This window comes from Python bivittatus, unplaced genomic scaffold (assembly GCF_059951505.1).
Source record: "Python bivittatus isolate LINGU-HERP-01145 unplaced genomic scaffold, Pbiv_v1 ctg000680_np1212, whole genome shotgun sequence".
Lineage (NCBI taxonomy): Eukaryota > Metazoa > Chordata > Lepidosauria > Squamata > Pythonidae > Python > Python bivittatus.
The window spans coordinates 7,292,413-7,310,820 of record NW_028277095.1 but is presented as its reverse complement, the minus strand read 5'-3'; the positions used below and the strand labels follow the sequence as shown (position 1 = coordinate 7,310,820).

General features: G+C 43.5%; 1 protein-coding gene across 1 annotated transcript in view; it reads right to left on the bottom strand.

Annotated features, from left to right (window-relative positions):
• Positions 1–18,408, bottom strand: part of GPAT2 (glycerol-3-phosphate acyltransferase 2, mitochondrial) — a 63,848-nt gene that overhangs the window by 11,633 nt on the left and 33,807 nt on the right. The window contains exons 12-14 of the mRNA XM_088151910.1: positions 9,295–9,365; positions 7,632–7,893; positions 3,608–3,756 (exon numbers count right to left, since the gene is read on the bottom strand). Of these exons, the coding sequence (XP_088008036.1) occupies positions 3,608–3,756; positions 7,632–7,893; positions 9,295–9,365 (482 nt within the window). The remainder of the gene's footprint in view (positions 1–3,607; positions 3,757–7,631; positions 7,894–9,294; positions 9,366–18,408) is intronic.

Sequence of the window (18,408 nt, the reverse complement as noted above, 5' to 3'; positions counted from 1 at the left end):
TCATATGCAAACAAGTATTTCCTCACACAAGTATATACCGTACCCAGACCTGTCTGGCTGCAAACTTTCCTCATCTCCCCTTCCTCCCAATGTTTTGCAACAGCACCAGAAACCACTCACCTGATGAACTTCAGCCTTGTAGGGACCAACCTGCTTGGCTATCAGCCAATAACGACAGGCAATTCCCTTCTTGGTTAGCAGAAAAGGGGTCGAGCTCCTTATGGCTATGTCAGCCTTGTGAGGTAGTCCAGACAAGAAGCACACCCAGGAGTGTAGCCTTACTTTATTGTAAGATACATTAACAGAATCCCATCCCTCACTTTTACTCTCTGGAAAACTAGGGAGGGTCCCTTCTGAGACGTTTGCCACACCCTATTCCTTCTGCAGACTCAGCTGCCTCTTATCTGACTGTTGCCTAGTCTGTAGCTCTTCTTCCTGTCTCCCAAGGTCATTCCCACAGACCATTACAGGCTCCCAGGGCCACACTTTTTGCAGCCAAGGGCCCCAGACTGCCCATCCATAAGTTACCGGGGAACAAAAATATTTACAACAGATTTGTCACCCCTTAAAAGGACTTCGCCATCACTTTGATTATGCCTGTGGCATGTAGATGATCTTGCCTTTGCAAAGCATCTCGGAGGGATCACATTCCTGGGCACGGCTGCCCACAGTTCCTGCTGCTCAAAGCCTCCCCCAGACTAGGACTGGCATTGAGGTGATGAGAAAACAGTGCACTCTGTTAGACTCGCGATGGCAATTCCACGTCTTGCAAGGGAACCCAACCTTGCAAGAATGGGCAAAATGGAGCAGCTCCAAAACTTTATTTCCAGCACTGGTTGTTAACTATAAAGCCCTACGTGGCATAGGGCCTGATTCCTTGAAGGACCGCCTGTCTCCCATAACGTCTGCCCAGAAGATTCAATCCTACAGGGTTGGCATGCTCTGGGGTCCTTCGATTAAACAATGCCATCTCTTGGGACTCCAGAAGGGCACCTTCTCTGTAGCAGCGCCTGCCTTCTGGAACGAGGCTCCCCCCCCAAGATCCAGATGCCCCCCCAGTGGTGTTTCAAAAGGGCTTGAAGACCTGGCTCTTCGCCCAGGCCTTTGGTGAGGGAGAGCGGGACCCCTTGCTTCATCGCCATCTTTTACCCTTATATGTCTTATTTTATTTGATTGTTGTGAGCCGTCCAGAGGCATTGAGAGTTGGTGGCATACAAATTTAATAACCCTCAGTGAGGCTCTACCTTGACGTGGTTGTGGGGCCTGCGTACTCCGAGGAGGATGAGAGCTATACCAGAGGTCCAACCATACTGGACAGGTCTCATCAGAGGAGTCAGATGAAAAGTGTTCCTCCCATAAACAACATGCTGTTTTTATTATCATTAGGGTTGGTCGCACAGTCAGCCAGATGTTTAGACAGGATCTGGCATTTTTATCCACCTATCCAGTCCTTCCCAAGGACCTGGGATAGGCAGATGATGTTGTTATTATTATTAATTTCACCATGAATCACTTAGAGCAGGGTTTTTCAAAATTTGCTCCGTGGAACGTGCTGGAATTTTACAAGAAGCCAAGGGCAAAAAGTGGGGAAAGTTCACTCATATGCAGCCCATCTTCTGTCACTGGAGTTTTGCCTCTTGAGATCCAGCATTTTTTAAAAAAACTAACGGGTTCTGCAGCCTGAAAAAAAGGGAAAGTCTTTGACTGTCGCCATAATCAAGCTTTGGACAATCACTCTGTTCTTTCTTTATCTGCAGAATGGGCGGTCGTAATACTGACTTACATTACAGAGAGCTCGTTGCAATGACTGCAATGGGATTACGCACTTGAAAATGTTGTAAGTATTGTGAGAGAAAAACTTTTAGTAGCTTTTTGTATGTTTTAATGTTGATTTTGACTGCATTTGGTAAAAGCCAAGCTAGCTAAAATGTGGCCTTTAGGGCAATAACAGGAACTAGGTAAACTTGCTAGACTAAGCAAACTGTTGATGGGAAAAATGTGACAAAGGACAAATGGAACAGGGAAGTGTGGTAATATTAGCACTGGGAACGTTATGATTCAGTTGCAAATCCTGAGAGTCATGGCTGGGGTTTGCGGTTTTTGAGGATAAAAGGGATTGCAACTAAGGGGACGGGACCACTTGGCCAAGCTGTCATACCTGACCGCTTGCTCATGCTGGTCCTCATTGCAATGTGAATCTAAGTGAGTACCTTGTATGCTATTGGCTGAATTTTATTTGCTTAGTGAACTAACACTGAATAAAGCTTTTAGAGCTTTGAAGTGACTTATGTTCGGGTGTGTCTGTCTCCCGTGTTTAACGAGGTTTTTTCCCTGACAGTATTCATAATCTACTTGCAAGTGAATCCATGCTCGCAGGCAGTCTAACGATCCGTAGCTGGTAATTCAAGCCCCATCAGAGGCACAGCCCAATGACTCAAAGTAGGCATCTTCTCCAAGGGGGCACCTTTCTTTAACTCAGAAAATCTGCCTGCTCGCATCGAGCAGTTGCTCTGTGACAAATCTCGAAATACCTCTGAAAACAAAGCATTTCCTAGAATGCCAAATCTCTTTCCAAGTCCTTCAGGAAGAAGGCAAACACGAATTGCATCCTCGTGTCCCTAAAAAACTCACTGAGCAGTAAAACAAGAGTTATGGCTACGCTTCCCCAGATCCTTAAGTCCCTCTTACTCCTTCTGTATTCCCCTTTCAAAACTGCAGATGGAAGCACGTTACTGCGAATCGGAACAAAAGCGCTTCTGTATTTTGGAAGAGACAAAAGGAACAAAGAAGGAGCTGTGGGTTTTTTTTTTAAAAGCTTTATCAGGACCTGCCTTTGCAGGTGAGGAAGCTGCAAGGAGAAAATCCATCAGTTGCTGCAAAATTAACTTAACTTGCAAGTATGCAAGTATGAATTCTGCCGAAGTACCATCCTGTTTCTCTATAGGTAGTCTAGAGACTAAAGCAGTGTTTCTCAACCTCGGCAACTTTAAGATGTGCGGACTTCAACTCCCAGAATTCCCCCAGCCAGCATGCTGGCTGGGGGAATTATGGGAGTTGAAGTCCGCACATCTTAAAGTTGTTGAGGTTGAGAAACACTGGATTAGAGATACAATCTGATGCTAAAGGCCTTCTGAAAACCTTGGGTCTGTCCCTTGCCAACTGAAGGGTAAACTGCAATTTTTACCTTTTTAAAAATAATTTTATTATTTTTAACAAAGCAATCTTCAATCTTAAAGAAAATAAAACTGAAAAAGAAATTAAAAATATAAGAAGGAAGCGAAGGGGAAAAAAATCTGTCTTCTGTTTTATATTTATCAACAGTCATTGGTTGACCAATGAATTCACTACTACAAGATTCTTGTAAGGTATCAGAGCATCTCTGCCATAGTAACACACATTGCTGCATCCTTTGATCTGCAGTTTTTATCTTTGAAAAACAGAGGGTTAACTGAACCATTCACCCAATGAACTGGATTTACAAGACGGCTAAACCACGGAGTAACCGAATAGACTGGATTTCATAAAGTAGGCCAAAAGGGGATCGGTTAGTTTGTGGGGATGATGGTTCTGGTGCAAACTTATGCAGAAGAAGATAAATTTTCCCTACCTGGCGTAGGAGGAAATCTTTGGGTAGCAGCTGGACCAGCAGGACAGATTTGTTATGAATTTCTTCCTGGGTCAGGATGACGTCTCCAAGCTGCTCAGGGCTTCCTAAATAGGGCAGCATCTCCACCAGAAGGGCGTTGATGGAACAAGCTGCAAGGAAGACGGGGAGACTCAGCCTGCATTTGCCACTCTTTGCCCAATCATATGTGTGTCCTTAGTAACACGCCACGTAGGTGTCACCAAGGTCTTCCTTGTCCCCCTGAGCTCCAAAAGGAGCATCTGTGAACACATACCTGGACAAGATGGTGTGGTTTTTTTGGTCTTTTTTTCAGATTTTTCAGAGGTGTTTATTTAGAAATTCAGCGGATTTCTTTCCATGTAAATATAATTAGAACATTAGAAGATACAGTGGTACCTTGGGTCACGAACGCTTCTGTTCACGACCAATTCGGGTCACGAACAGCTCTGTTCGCAAAATTTTGCCTCCGTTCGCGAACGCCTGATCGGGTGACGAACAGGATCCGCGGCCATTTTCCCTGCCGTGACACGCGGTTGTGGCTTCCTGTAGGGAGGGGGACTCTCCCTCCAAGCAATAACCGCCTCCCCACCCGCCTTCCTGTCCACCATGCCAGAAGTCGCGTCGAGCAAGGTTAGCGTTCTCTCTCTTTTTACTGTATTTTGTGTCATATTTTTGTGGTTTAAAAAAAAAAAAAAAACATATGGTTCAGAACAGATTCACCGTATTTACATTGAACCTTATGGGGAAATTTGATTCGGGTCACGACCAATTCGGGTCGCGACCAGAGTCGCAGAACGAATTAAGTTCATGAACCGAGGTACCACTGTACATAGTTTTAAAGGTAATCGGAGTACATCAAGATATTTTACAACGGTAGCAAACCTTTTATTTATTTATTTATATTAGAATTTTTGAATACAATAAAAATTTTTAAAAAATTAAAGGAAAGATAAGAAAAAGAGAAAAGAAGGGAAAAAAAGAGAAGTGGGAAAAAAGGAAAGAAAATATAGAATTATGACTTCTGCCCTTCTTTCTATCAAGCAGTTCCCATCTCCCTCTTTTTCTCCCCTCTTACTTTGTAATTCCCTTCCCCTCCCTTTTAATCCTTCCTAGTCCCCAAATCCATAATCCATAATCCATTCCTTCTTTTCTTCTTTCAACAAAAAGTCCATATAAGGTTTCCAATCTTTCAAAAAAGTTTTTTTTTCATTTTTTCCCCCTGACCAGATTGGTCAGCTTCGCCATTTCCACAAGCTAACAAGATGGTGAGTTTCAAAGTGGAAAGTTACTTGCTCTGGAGATACTGCAAACCTCACAGCTTTTAAAAGAGGTTTGTTTCAACAGGCAAGATCTTATTTATTATTAATCAGTCAATCAAACCTTATTTCAATCAAAGACCAGTAGAGAAAGAAGAACTTTGTGTGGTGCACCAGTTATGCCCTTTCCTGGATCGGGAGGCCCTCCAGTCAGTCACTCACACCCTATTCATCTCCTGTATGGACTACTGCAATGCGTTCCACATGGGGCTACCCTTGAAGAGTATCTGGAAGCTACAGCTGGTTCAAAATGCATCCACGCGGGCAATTTTGGGTGCCCCAAGGATGGCACATGTAGTACCTTTGCTGCGGGAGCTGCAGTGGGTGCCAGTTTGCTTCTGGGTCCAATTCAAGGTGTTGGTCATCACCTTTAAAGCCCTAGATGGCATGGGTCCAGGTTACCTGAGGGATGGTCTCATCCCCATTACATCAACCCATCCAACCTGGTCAGGCAGAGAAGGTATGTTGCAGACCCCATCTATGAAGGAATGTTGACTGGCGGGGCCCAGGAGGAGACCCTTCTCTGCTGTTGCCCCCACCCTGTGGAACACTCTTCCCCGAGAGGTGAGGTGGGTGCCCACTCTCCCAGCCTTCCAGAAAGGGGCGAAGACTTGGCTCTGCCAACTTGCATGGGGTGAGAGGGGATATAACCAACCTTGGGGGTGGCTGGTGCCTTGAAGACGCTCCCCTTGAAGACGCTCCATGAGTCTACTCTTAGTTAACATCAGCTTCTTGGATGCTATTTATTATTCCTATAGGAACCTTTTGTAATGTGTTTTTAATAATTATTTATTCTATTTTAATTAATATTTATTCTTCTACTGTAAACCGCCCAGAGTCGCTCTGCAGTGAGAAGGGCGGTGACCAATTTGAAATATAAATAAATAAAATAAATAAATTAACAAACTGTTTAACAGTGGAGGAGGACCAAACATAAAACGCAAGCTAGAAGAGTAACACGGAATATTTGTTACCTCTGTAAACTACGCCTCTAGGGCCAAAAAAACTAGAATATTCTTTGTCTAAAACTAAGGCACAAAGCTAAAAATCTAAGATAGAAGTAGGTTAAGATAAAATAGAATAAACTGACATGTATCTATATATACTTACTTGTTTCACTCTATACTGGTCTTTGACTGAAATAACATTTGACTGACTAATAGATAGGCAAGATCCTGGTGCGTAACAGCTTTCCTCAAACCGGAGCTCTCCAGATTTTAGGACCAGAAAAGTGACAGCCAGCATGGCCAATGGCCACCCTGCAAACTGCAGTCCCAAGGACATCTGCAGGGTCCCAAACGGGGGCAAGCTAATGCTTAGCATCCAGGTGAAGGGTGGCTGTTCACGATGTGTTGCAAAGCAACACTATGGAAGGATGACTGCCTCTTCTTTCCATTGCTCCCTCTACGGCAGTGTTTCTCAACCTTGGCCATTTTAAGCTGGGTGGACTTCACCTCCCAGAATTCTCCAGCCAGCATGAGGTGAAGTCCACCCAGCTTAAAAATGCCAAGGTTGAGAAACACTGCTCTATGGTCTCACCTTTCGCTAAACATTGACTTGAAAGCAACTTCTAGCATGGTCCTACCTTAGCTATCTGTAAAACCCAACAGTAACAGTTTTCCTTTGTGAGGAAAAGAAATCTAATTCCAATGAGTTTTGCTCATGGTAGGAAACAAATGGGAGTTCAGGAGGTTTGTTTTCAGAAGAGAGAGAGTGTGTGTGTGTGTGTGTGAGAAAGATTGTTCTTCAGTACGCATAATTCCTACAGAAGTCTCAACCTCAGGGCCTGCTTTTTGTGTGGGGCCAAGACGGCTCAATAATGTAAGGTCATATCCTCAAGTCATCTTCATCTCTTTGTAAGGTCATATCCTTCATGGAAGGTAAGACTCTAGGCCAGTGTTTCTCAACCTTGGCAGCTTTCAGATGTGTGGACTTCAACTCCCAGAACCTCATTTTAGCCCACGTCTTAGCCCACTGCATCTTTAAATATTCCTTATTTGGAAGTAGTGTTTTCCCTCTTCTCCCAGCACAAATCTTGTGGTATGGACAACCTGGACATACTTTTTTGCTGAGTTTAGGATGTGAGGAATGCACATTAACATGGCTGTTAGGAAGTGCCTAGAGCAGGGTTTCTCAACCTTGGCAGCTTTCAGGTGGGTGGACTTCAACTCCCAGAATTCCCCAGCCAGCATGGCTGGCTGGGGAATTCTGGGAGTTGAAGTCCACACATCTGAAAGCTGCCAAGGTTGAGAAACACTGGCCTGGAGTCTTACCTTCCATACCCAACAACCGCCGCTTCCAAACCCCAGCTCACCTTGTGAGGAGAAACAAATCAATCAGCACAATTTGAAGGGGTGGTGAGATGGTTAGAAGAGTTAAGAACAGGGTCTGATGGTGACCTGCTGTAGAGAGTGAGAACCAAGGGAAGAAAAATGGCTGGGAAGGGAGCCATAGAGATAGGAGGCTGATGGCTCTGATAGGCAAAGAACCACAGGAGAAATCCAGAACTTAGAAGATAGAGCAGGTGAAGCCTGCAGAGAAGTTCCTGCTTCTGCCCATATACCAGAATTATCCAGCCAGTCTGTCTCGTGTGGTTTTAGCTAAAGTTCAGAACTCCTCTGAAGCCATCAAACCAACAGCAAGCCAGGTATTTAAGCAGGCTGTGAGACTTGGAGAACCTGTATACTTACCCCCAACAGCTTCCTGGATGAAGACAGGCAAGAGAGCCGTGCTGTGCTGGCTCAGCTCCCTGATGGCTGCCTCGGTCTTCTTGGGAGCCACCAAGATATCCCCCAGTGAGAGGCTATAAAGGGAAATGCAATCACGCAGCAGGAACAGGGCATGAAGCATCACATCGCGCACCCGGCCAGAAAACCCCACATCACAGTTGCGCAACAGGATCTCTTCGGTGATCCAGACAAAGTCTTGCATTAGTCGAGAAAAAAAAACTCCCTGCCAGAGGTAGGGGGAAAGAAAGACAGGAAAATAAATACATTATTGATGCCTTGCAACTTCCTCTTTTAATTGGGAAAACTGTTGGGCTCGGGACGACCCTGCTCCTCCCAAGGAAGTTTGGACAAGTTTCAAGATTCCGTTAATATACCCCACAACAATAAAAGAGCATTCCTGGAATCTCTGGAATCTGTTTCTTGACCTGGCCTACCTCAAAGAGCTGACATCAATCTTGAAAGCCTGTCCAAGTTTCTCTCTTGGACAGGTTTTCAAAACAGGGTTGAGTTTCTTTCTCACACTTCTATCTCTGGACTGTGTAGTATCTTCTCCAATCCTTCCTTTATGCCTCTTCTTCGTACCTTCCCCATGGGCAGCTCTTTATTCCATTATATGGAGCAACTAAGTTTTAAGTAGATGTTGTTCTCCTCGTCTGAAATGCTACCAAATGAATTTGGCCATTGATTTTAATCTACTGGGATCACAAGTCAGGACAGAAGTCACCAATATGGAGGAGAAAAAAATGCTAGGTCTGGTACAATCAGCAGCTTTCGGGATCACCCTGGACATGAGTGGTGGGAGAGGTATAATGATGTTATGATACTTGAAGGAAATCCAAACCCTCCCTGTCACTTCTGGAAAAATACCAACTGAAGGTGGCGTTCATTAGCAGGTTTATTTTTTGACGGAGACGCACCCTCAATACATCAGGAGCCATCTGGTCATCATTCTTAAAGGGATTGTTCTCCATGATGCTGATGGGTTTGATGTTATTAAAAGACAAAACACTATTTCTGAAGATCCTCCATGACTTTCTCACAGTAAAGATGACACAATTTGGCTAGTCGCATTGAAAGGGTGGGAGGAGAAGCACAGCTAATCTTAGGCATAGTAGCAATGCTAAAAAAAAGGACTGTCTTTTAGGAGGGCAGGAGAGACATCCAGACCTGTAACAGGTCCCGCTCTTGGCTAACTACATGGCCAAACTCCAGGTTTCCAGTCCAGATGGGGAAAATCATCAGGGAGAACAAGATTAAGAAAAGGCAATCTTGCAGATACAATTCCCAGGTCAGCTTGTGGCAAACGTCCACTCTATTCTGCACTGGCCAGACGTCCTTCAAGGACTGGTCCAGTTTGGGGCATCCCACTTTAAGGAAGGTTCAAGTGCACTGATGCAAGAGAAAAGAAACAAAGAGTCCATAGTCCTATGAGGAAAGTTGATGACATGGAGCATGTTTTGCCTTGGGAGGAGAAGGTGAGAAGCACTGGAGATACAGCAAGTCATCGTGCACCTTGAGGTTCTACCGAGCAAGCCATTCCCCGTCATCTTCAGGGTCCACAACCCTAAGCAAGTTCACAGGAGAAAGTGGAACCCCCCCTGCGCCCTTTCCTTTGCCTTCTTACCTCTTGATGCTTGTGTACCAGAAGGGCAGACAGGATCTGCACCGCCATGATGGCCGAACATGATGTACCTGCTAGAAAGGTTAAAGTGGGCAGAGTTAGCAAAGCCTATCATGGTGAAAAGCAAAGTTAAGCTGCTGCAGTTAGTGATGGGGCTCTTCTGGACCAGCTCTTAGGAAAAGGCTGCTAAACAGGGCAACTCACCCAATAATCGGATCAGGAGATTTAACTCTGGCCTGAAAAATATGTCACAGAGTCCTTATTTCTACCACCGAAGGCACATTTGCCCAACCACCATCTCAAATAATGCAAACGGATGAAGCTGGGTGAAATTTTACTCAACGGAACCCAATTTCTACCTGTTTTATAAATTACGGCAATCAAGAACATTATATAGCCATTTTGCAAAACAATCTGAAAACAGGTATTACTTTGCATTATTCGTTCTATTTATCAGCCAGCAAAGATTCTCAGGAACTGAGGTTTGCAGCCAAGAACTTCATCGCCTCTCATAGCAACACAGCATTAAAAAAAAATGAACAACTCAGCCCTAAAACAGGTGACACATGCTTGGATTTTGGCTGATTAAATTAATTGATACTTTGGATGTAGAAATCAGGAGGCACAGGACATAGGGGAAGAATTGTACATTATTATTATTATTATTATTATTATTATTATTATTGCTCTCCAAGTCTTAATACCTTGTTTAAATGGGATTTATCTGGTAAGGGAAAAAAAGGAAGAAGCTGCAAGAAAATACAACATGGATCCAAAGAGATGATGTCGTCTGTACCCCAAGAATGCAGTAAATGAGTCAAAAAAAGTCCCTTGGTGCCACAATTCTATATTCACTTACTGAAAAATCAATCCTACTTAAGGTGTTAAAATGTTTATTTCTTTGAGAAGAGAGATTACTGCTACTTTGTGCCAAGCAGTGCTGCCATGCTGAATTTCATCCACCCCTGATTTCTGAGACTGGAATTACCGGTGCCATTTTTACTGTCCGTAGTAATTTTGCCTATAATCTGGAAAAGGATCCTGGTTGTCCAAGTGAAAATCCAAAACGATACCATGAGAATCAACATTCAGGCTGGCCCAGATCATGCTCAGATCTAAAAGGGTGGTAAACAGCAACAAAGGGATGCAGAGCCAAGCTGGAGGAAGGAATGAGAGAGCCACTAAGGAGGGATTTGCAGAAAAGGTGTCTTGGTCCTGAGAAAGAGGGACGGGTGAGAAAGAAACTCCAAGTAACCCCACCTTGATTATATGCCGTATATGATGGGACAGAAAGAAACTGGGGCAGGCTGACAAGTTTCTGTTACTCTACTTTAATAGAATGAAAAGTATTCCTGGAATCCCTGCCATGCTTGTTTCTTGACCTGGCCTGCCTTAAAGGGCTGACATCAATCTGCCTCTCCAAGTTTCTCCCTGTCCCATCTTATCCTAAACAAAATCAAGGCAGGATCATTTTGAGTTTCTTTCTCACGCTTCCCCTTATCTTAGGACCAAGTAACCCTTTCTTCAAGTCCCTCCTCACCGCTTTTTCATACTTTTCCCAAAGGTCTCTCTACATTCCTTTACAAGAACTTACAGCCAGGACGTAAACACCCAGACTGTTCCTTGAATAAACTTTGTGGGATCAAACATAGAACATGCTTAGGCTGGGGACGCGTGCTGAGTTCTCCATTTGGGCAACCAAAGAGAGTTGTGCTTCTGTAAGCCAACATAGGGCACCTTCTAGTTCTCTGTGCAAGCTGCACTGCATTGAAAGGAACATTTTACACAAAACTGTGTCACACTCACAAACCCATTTGCACAGGATGGTTTCTCGCTGGAATGCAACAAGGTACATACAGTTCTTTTCAATCTTCTTGCTCTTAAAACCTTATTTATGTTAAATAAAGCTAAATCTTCCTTCTCTCTGAAGCAGCCTTGCCCAACTTGGTCCCCTCCTAATGCTGTGTGTGTGTGTGTGTGTGTGTGTGTGTGTGTGAAAGCTAGGTTGGTTGTGAATGCAAGGAGTTATAGTCCCCCAAAAGATGCCAGGCTGTGTTAAGGCTAATCTAGACATTGCTTGGCCTTGATTCTTGCTGCCATATCAACTCTGAACTAGGTCCTCACAATATTATAGCTAAAAGCTACCCCAAGGCCTCTATGAGTCCCTGAGCCAAGGAAGCACAGAGCCTCGGCTGGTTCTGTCTTCTATAAATGGAATAATGAGTAAGAAGATTGGTAGAGAGGTGGAGGGAAACTGGGCTACATCATACAGGCAAAGATACAGTTGAAGTCTTGGGTCAAAGGAAGATTAAAACCAGGCACCAGAGGTGGTCTGGCAGGAGAGAGGAACATGAAAGGGCCAACTGCTCCTTAGGAAAGTTCACCGCTCAGAAGCTGAGTTCTTTCAACTGTCACCTCCTGCCAACTGTCCACCTCCTCTGGTCACTAGAGGTCCTCCCATCTTTTGTCCAAATGGCAGGGCTCATAAAGAGGAGGGCATGAAGCCTGGGGGTGGGGGCTTCAAAGGGCTAGACAGAAAAAAACAAAAAGATCAGATTCCCAGGCTGCTCCTTAGTTTTAGGAAATTACCAAACAGCGCAATTATCCTTCGTTAAACGTTTATAAGCAACGGGAGAAAACAAGGCTAGGTTTTTGGGCTGCTCCTTCTAGCAAAATTCAACGGAATCTCCATACTTTCTTATCCCGCTTTTTTTCCCCTGCGTAACCTTTAGTAACACGCTCTCTTTGCTGGAGAGAACATTACAAGCAAAATTTTATCTCATCCTGAATACCGTTTTCAATAGCACTTTGATGAGCTACAAAATACCGCCATTGTGCTTCTCTACGGAGCAAACCACGGATACAGGTGAGCCTGGCAAGGTTTGTGTTTTCTGACACATGCATTTTGCTCTCCAATTCACCTGCACAACATCATTCATGTTCTGAGATCTAAAGCACTCCCATAGGTATGGTGCCTCTCACTCCTAATCTTACAGACATCCGCCTTCCCAATGAAGGAAGAGCCTCATGACAGAACAAGATTTCACGGTGATTATTTGAGGAGTACTTTTAGGAAAGTAGTGATAGGAAGAGGAGTGTTCTCTCCTCCAAAACTGGAATGGACCAGAAATGCAAAAGACAACAGACTTTGGTATTGAAAAGTAAGAACGCCTTTGAAGATTAGCCACAGTTTGTCATGGCTGCTTGGAGAGGGAACTCTTTCTTTTCTTTACTTCCCCATCTAGCTGTTTCTTCCTCTCATCTTATATTAATCTCGTTTCGTTCCTTTCTCTTCTATCCCTTCCCGGAGAAGCTCCTCTTCTTCCTATCTCATCTGACATCCTTCCTGCTTTTCATTTTTTCCTGTTACTGGTGGAATCAGAATACGTACGTGCATGTGTGAGAGAAGGGTAGAGGTATGCAGATGGAGGAATCAATTTTATAAACGGGATACTTTATTTGGTAGGTGATTGATTTTACCCCGTAGTTCATCATTCATTTTTGCAAACCTGGCCCTGCTCTTGTTTGCAAAATGACTGTTATTGAGCATACAAGAACACACATCCAAGCACGACACATGGACACATCTATTGGGAAGAGGGAAACCTCCAAGGATATTTCAGCTGGAATTGAAAACTCTAGGTTGGCAAGGGAGAGCTCTACTGAATAGGATTTTTATCTGTGTGTATATATATTAGGTGTTCACACGTATGTGTTTAACTCTGTTTATACACACCCATTTTTACTTGTGTTTATATATACAAGTAGGTCATGATTAGCGGAGTTCAAATAATGCAACATTCAATTTAGTGTGAATTGTAAATTGACACAGGTCATGTTTAATGTGACCCAAAATTCAGTTAATGCGAGGCTAGCACATGTGCGATTGAGACTAGCACAAGAGCAGTTGAGGTTGGGATTTTAGACGCTGCTCATCTTCATGCATGCAAAATGGAGAAAAGGAAGATTCCGTCAGAGGAAGACAGTACAAGTTTTAAAAAGAAGAGGCTCGTTCTTACATTAGAGCAAAAATTTGATATAACTGAACAACATGAACGTGGTCATAGCAACGCTAAAACAGGATGAGATGTTGGAATGCCTGAATCTCCGGTAGAATTTTTTGGCTTTTATTTTGCTTTCTATAACTACTCTGTGACTTTGTTAACTATACATTCAAGTTATACATATATTCTTTTTATCCTTTACTGTAATACTTCATTAATATACGTACATATAAAAATTAATGTTTAAAAATGTTCATTGCCTATTTCTGAGCTGGAACCAATAACCATATGTAATGGAATATGGGAAAGACCTTGGGAGACGGGGGGAAGAGATGCTGCCCAGGGAACGGTCAGAAAAGAGACAGCAGAGCCCGCAGCTGCACAGCGGGTGGGGGAAGAGGCTCAGAAGGGACCCTCCCTATTTCTCAGGCTGTAAAGGAGAAGGGGGGAGAATTGTACTTTCAGACTTGCAAGATTCTGTCAACGTAGCTTTACAATAAAGTAGAAACAGCTCATCTGGTTGGGATTCCTATCTGGTTTACCCCACGAGGCCCACACCATATTATCCATAGAAATATCATTTTGAATGGTGTGAATTCGAATAATGAGACCATTTCGTGGGATTCATTAACTGCACTGAGACCTACCTGTGTTGTTTTCCTGTACACCTTTGGGGGAGGGGGGAATCATCCAAAATCCAGGGTCATTTTCCTTCCTGAATGCAGGGGATCATCTCTGCATCTTCAAGGAGGTAGGAGAGTAATTTTCTGTCCCTTGTGTTTGTGGAATCTCATGGTATTTCTCTAAAGTAGTGAATTCACTCTCCTTCCATAAAAAATCTAAATATGCACACACAAATGCCAGCGATTTCATGGCATCTCTGGCCAAATTATTTACTTCCTCTGCAACTGATGGAGGTTTTAAAGGGGAAGGAATTGTGTTAAGGACTACCCAAAGGCTTGTTTTTTTGTTTTCCGGGAATTTCAATAAAACAATTAAAAAAGCGTATGGATAATCTGCCCTTTGGACCTATGAAACTACCCTCATGGTGTCAAAATTCCTCACAGTATTCCTTTCTGTTCCGCCTGTGGACACGTTTCCATTCCTAGCATGCTCCGATTCTGCCATCAGGAAAGAACGCAGTGAACCTTCACCAACGTCCTCAATCAGCTCTGCTAACAGTAGACCTGACCTTGCTTGACAATATATAAGTAGAGTGTAGGAACTTACTATTGCTGGCCTTAGAAGGTCAGGCATTTCATCCACAGACGGGGATGAAATGACAACCAATCCACGACAGGAGAACCACAAATTGCCCATGTCAGAGATTTATACCCTTTGGCATCCGGCTTTGCAAATTCCAAGTCTGGTGTTTATAAGAGCTTTTTACACAAGGCCCACGGACAGGCCTTTTGTCCTGGAGACTACAATTCTGCATATGCCTGCACGAGTTTAAGTCAGCTGAAACTCAGTGGGACTTGTAGGCAGCCAGACCTAAAATTGTTCTGGAACTCCATCAAAGATCTTCTTGGGACGGATACCTAGCCAGAGTGCTCATATTTCTCTTGTTTGCAACAGTCCAGGAAAGAGGGTGCAAAAAAGGCTAAGATGGGCACTGTCTGAGGTTTCCTTCCTAGTGGCCAAGAGACCAAATTATGTTATGCATTTGCTGGGTGTGCAGCTTTCTGGGAAGAAATTCTCCTCCAAGATATCAGCACAGCCATCCCCTAATCATCTGTATATACCTGCAAAAGTCATTGCAAGCTCAAATTTATGTTAAAAATGTGCACAACACGAAGGGTCATTTTATCATGCCTGGTGGACTTGTAAACAAGCCAGAAATTTCCAGGTTCAAATACATATAACGGTACAAAGAATTCTAAAGATCAACATTCAACTGAAACCAGAACTTTCCTTGCTGGGTTTAATGGAGTCAATTAGAAAAGAGCCATGGAAGAGTATTTCTATGTATGATTACTGCTGCGAGACTATTCTATGTGCAAAAATGGAAAGATTCTGAAATACCCACAATGGAGGAATGGTTGGGGAAGATGATGGAACTAGCAGAAATGGCAAAATTAACTGGTTTGATTAGAGAAAGATCAACAACTACGTTTATCAAAGATTGGAAACTCCTTATGGACTTTTTGCTGAAAAACGAGAAAAATGAACTTGTGATTTATGGGTTTGAAGATTAGAAAAGGTAGCTTAGGGAAAGAAGGAATTATTATGTAACCTTACAGAGAGAGGGTAAAATATAAACGCATTTATAACCGGTGTCAAAAAGATCGTAAGCTGCTTCTTTATAATTTTTTCTCTTTCTCTTTTCCTTCTTACTTATTCACGATTCTTCCTTATTTTCTTTGTTTCGTTTCTAGCATTTGTATTGTTTTTATCTTGTTAAAAATTTCTTCAATAAAAATTATATCTAAAAAAATAACAAGCCATTGCAAACTCAGTGCCCCCCCCCTTGACTGAGACAACTGTTACAGAAAGTTATTAAAGGGGTGTGCAAAATCCTTTGATTCAAACTGTTTTCAAGGTGAAACTTCATGAAGCTTCAGCATGGATGCTGAGCATCCCAGAAGTGGCTCCAGTTCTAAGCAGAGAAGTGCTCACTCTTAACATGCTTGTTTCAAGCATGGAACATTTCTCAAGGGCTCCAAATTATCCATTTTGCCCTTGCAACAGCAGTTCCACACTCTAAACAGAGAATTTTACTCTCACATTGAAATGTTGTGCACACGGCTAGTTATTATCTGGAAAGCCAGTTTGGTCTAACGATGAAGGAGCTGGACCAGAAGCAGGGAGACGGTGAGTTTTAGTCCCACCTTGGGCACAAAGCCAGCTGGGTGACCTTGGGCCAGCCCCTCTCTCTCAGTCCTAGGAAGAAGGTGGACAGGGCAAACCACTTCTAAAAATGCTGCCTAGAAAACTACAGAGACATGTTCATGTAGGTCACCAGGAGTCAAGTATGACTCGAAGTCAGTGTGAGAATCAATCTGATCTAACAGTGAAGGTGCTGGACCAGGAGCAGGGAGACCATGAGTTCCAGCCAGCTGGGTGACCTTGGGCCAGTCCCTCCCTTTCAGACCTAGGAAGAAGGAGGCCAGGATTTGTCCATGTCACCAGGAGTCAAAGATGTGCACATACTTGCACATAACCAAATTATTATCCAGTCCTCAAATGCTAGGCTGAGATTCTTATCAGGATACTGGACATAATTAGGGCATATATTGTTTTTTTCCCACATCCCAGCTAGCAATGTCTTCTGGTCCAAAATGAACATTCCTGCCTGCTCTTCTGCTCTTTCTCTGGATGGGAGGGCATTCTAACCACTTCTGGCTCGATCTATAGCTTCATAATGACTTGATCCCATGTGTTCATGGCTTTCGTGCTTGAAGGTCAGATCTAGTTGTCCTTATTATGTTATACATCAGCTGAGCTAGACTGGTGAAGCTTGAAATTACAATGGCTCAACCTCTCAGTTGGAAATTCTCGTGTTTTCTGCAGTTATTTCTTGTTGAGTCATTTAGCAACGCCTAAGATCGCCAGGTAAATTCCACGCTGGCAGAAGGGAGTCCTTTACAACTCTGACTTCTTGACCCCATCTAGAATTGTCTTTCTCTCTACAAGAACCTAAGTTCAACCAAATAACAACATGTCTTCTTCTTTCCATAAAATAAGCAGGTCTTTCTGCTTTACTATCTTCTCTGTTGCAGGGAAAGAAGGCACCTAAATGTTCTTACAGGTGTGACGGACCCCCACGCTACCTATGACTTCACCCCAAGTGTGCGTTAGGTGATGGAGGCCCTCATCCTAGCAGAGGAAATAATGCTACCACCAGTCAAGGGTTATCAAAGTTATCTTAACTGAAAAAATATATATTTACTAGCAGCTCTTAAATCCTTACTAGCAAACAGTAAGTCAATAGAAACTGAACTGCATTTGGAAGAACATACCCAGGAGGATGGGGTAGACCCAAATGGTTTTTCCTGCTGAATAAATTGACTGCAATAGGCCAGGATGAGCCGTTTGCTTTTTAAAAATTTATTTCACTTAAAAAAACCAAGAATTTGCCTCAGTAAGGTAGGCTTTTCCCAGGCAACACTCTCATCTCCCCGAATCATTAAAAGAGAGACAGGGATTATGTGCTCATGAACCATTATACAAAGTCACGCAGGCTGTGCATTAGCGCAGACAGAACAGTTCAAGTTATTATACTAAAATAACTGATAATTGGGAAGTTACATCCACACTCAGGGAACAGCAATAAACTAAAAAACACACCTTGACATGTGAGCCCCATCTTTTATGTAGCAAAGACTGTTAAGCAACCGAGTGGGACTGGCTAGTAACCGGCATATTCTGAGTGCTCCAGTTTCACAAGGACCATCTCTATCACGCAAGCAGTGACAATATGGTCACATCCCACAGGAAGGGCTATTCTCCACTGGAGGAACCTCACTTGTCCTTTTTTTAAAAATTTCTCAAAAGCTGGGAAGAGCAGGAACTCTTCCTCTGGGCATCGGAAGTATTTTCAATGCTCTCCAAACTGCAACATCACCCACATTTACACCTGCTGTTCTGGAGCTTGGAGCTATGGAGTGACTGCACTACAGGAGCACTTAGCACTTAGAACAGGGTTTCTCAACCTTGGCAACTTTAAGAGGTGCGGACTTCAACTCTCAGAATTTCCCAGCCAGCCATGGGAATTCTGGCAGTTGAAGTCCATGCGTCTTAAAGTTGCCAAGGTTGAGAAACACTGACTTAAAAGCACTCTGAGGCTCACCATAACGCTGGAAGCAACATGGCCATAGGATAAGGTTGATGTAATGGTCTGTGGGAATGACCTTGGGAGACAGGAGGAAGAGCTGCAGACTAGGCAGTGGTCAGACAAGTGGCAGCTGAACCTGCAGAAGGATTGGGGGTGTGGAAAGCATCTCAGAAGGGACCCTCCCTAGTTTCTTGGACTGTCAAGGCAAGGGGGGAGAAATCCACTTTCAGACTTGCAAGATTCTGTTACTGTAACCTTACAATAAAGTTAGAGCTAGTACTCATGGTTGGTGATTCTTGTCTGGACTACCTTTAAGGGCTGACAGTTGAGAAATCC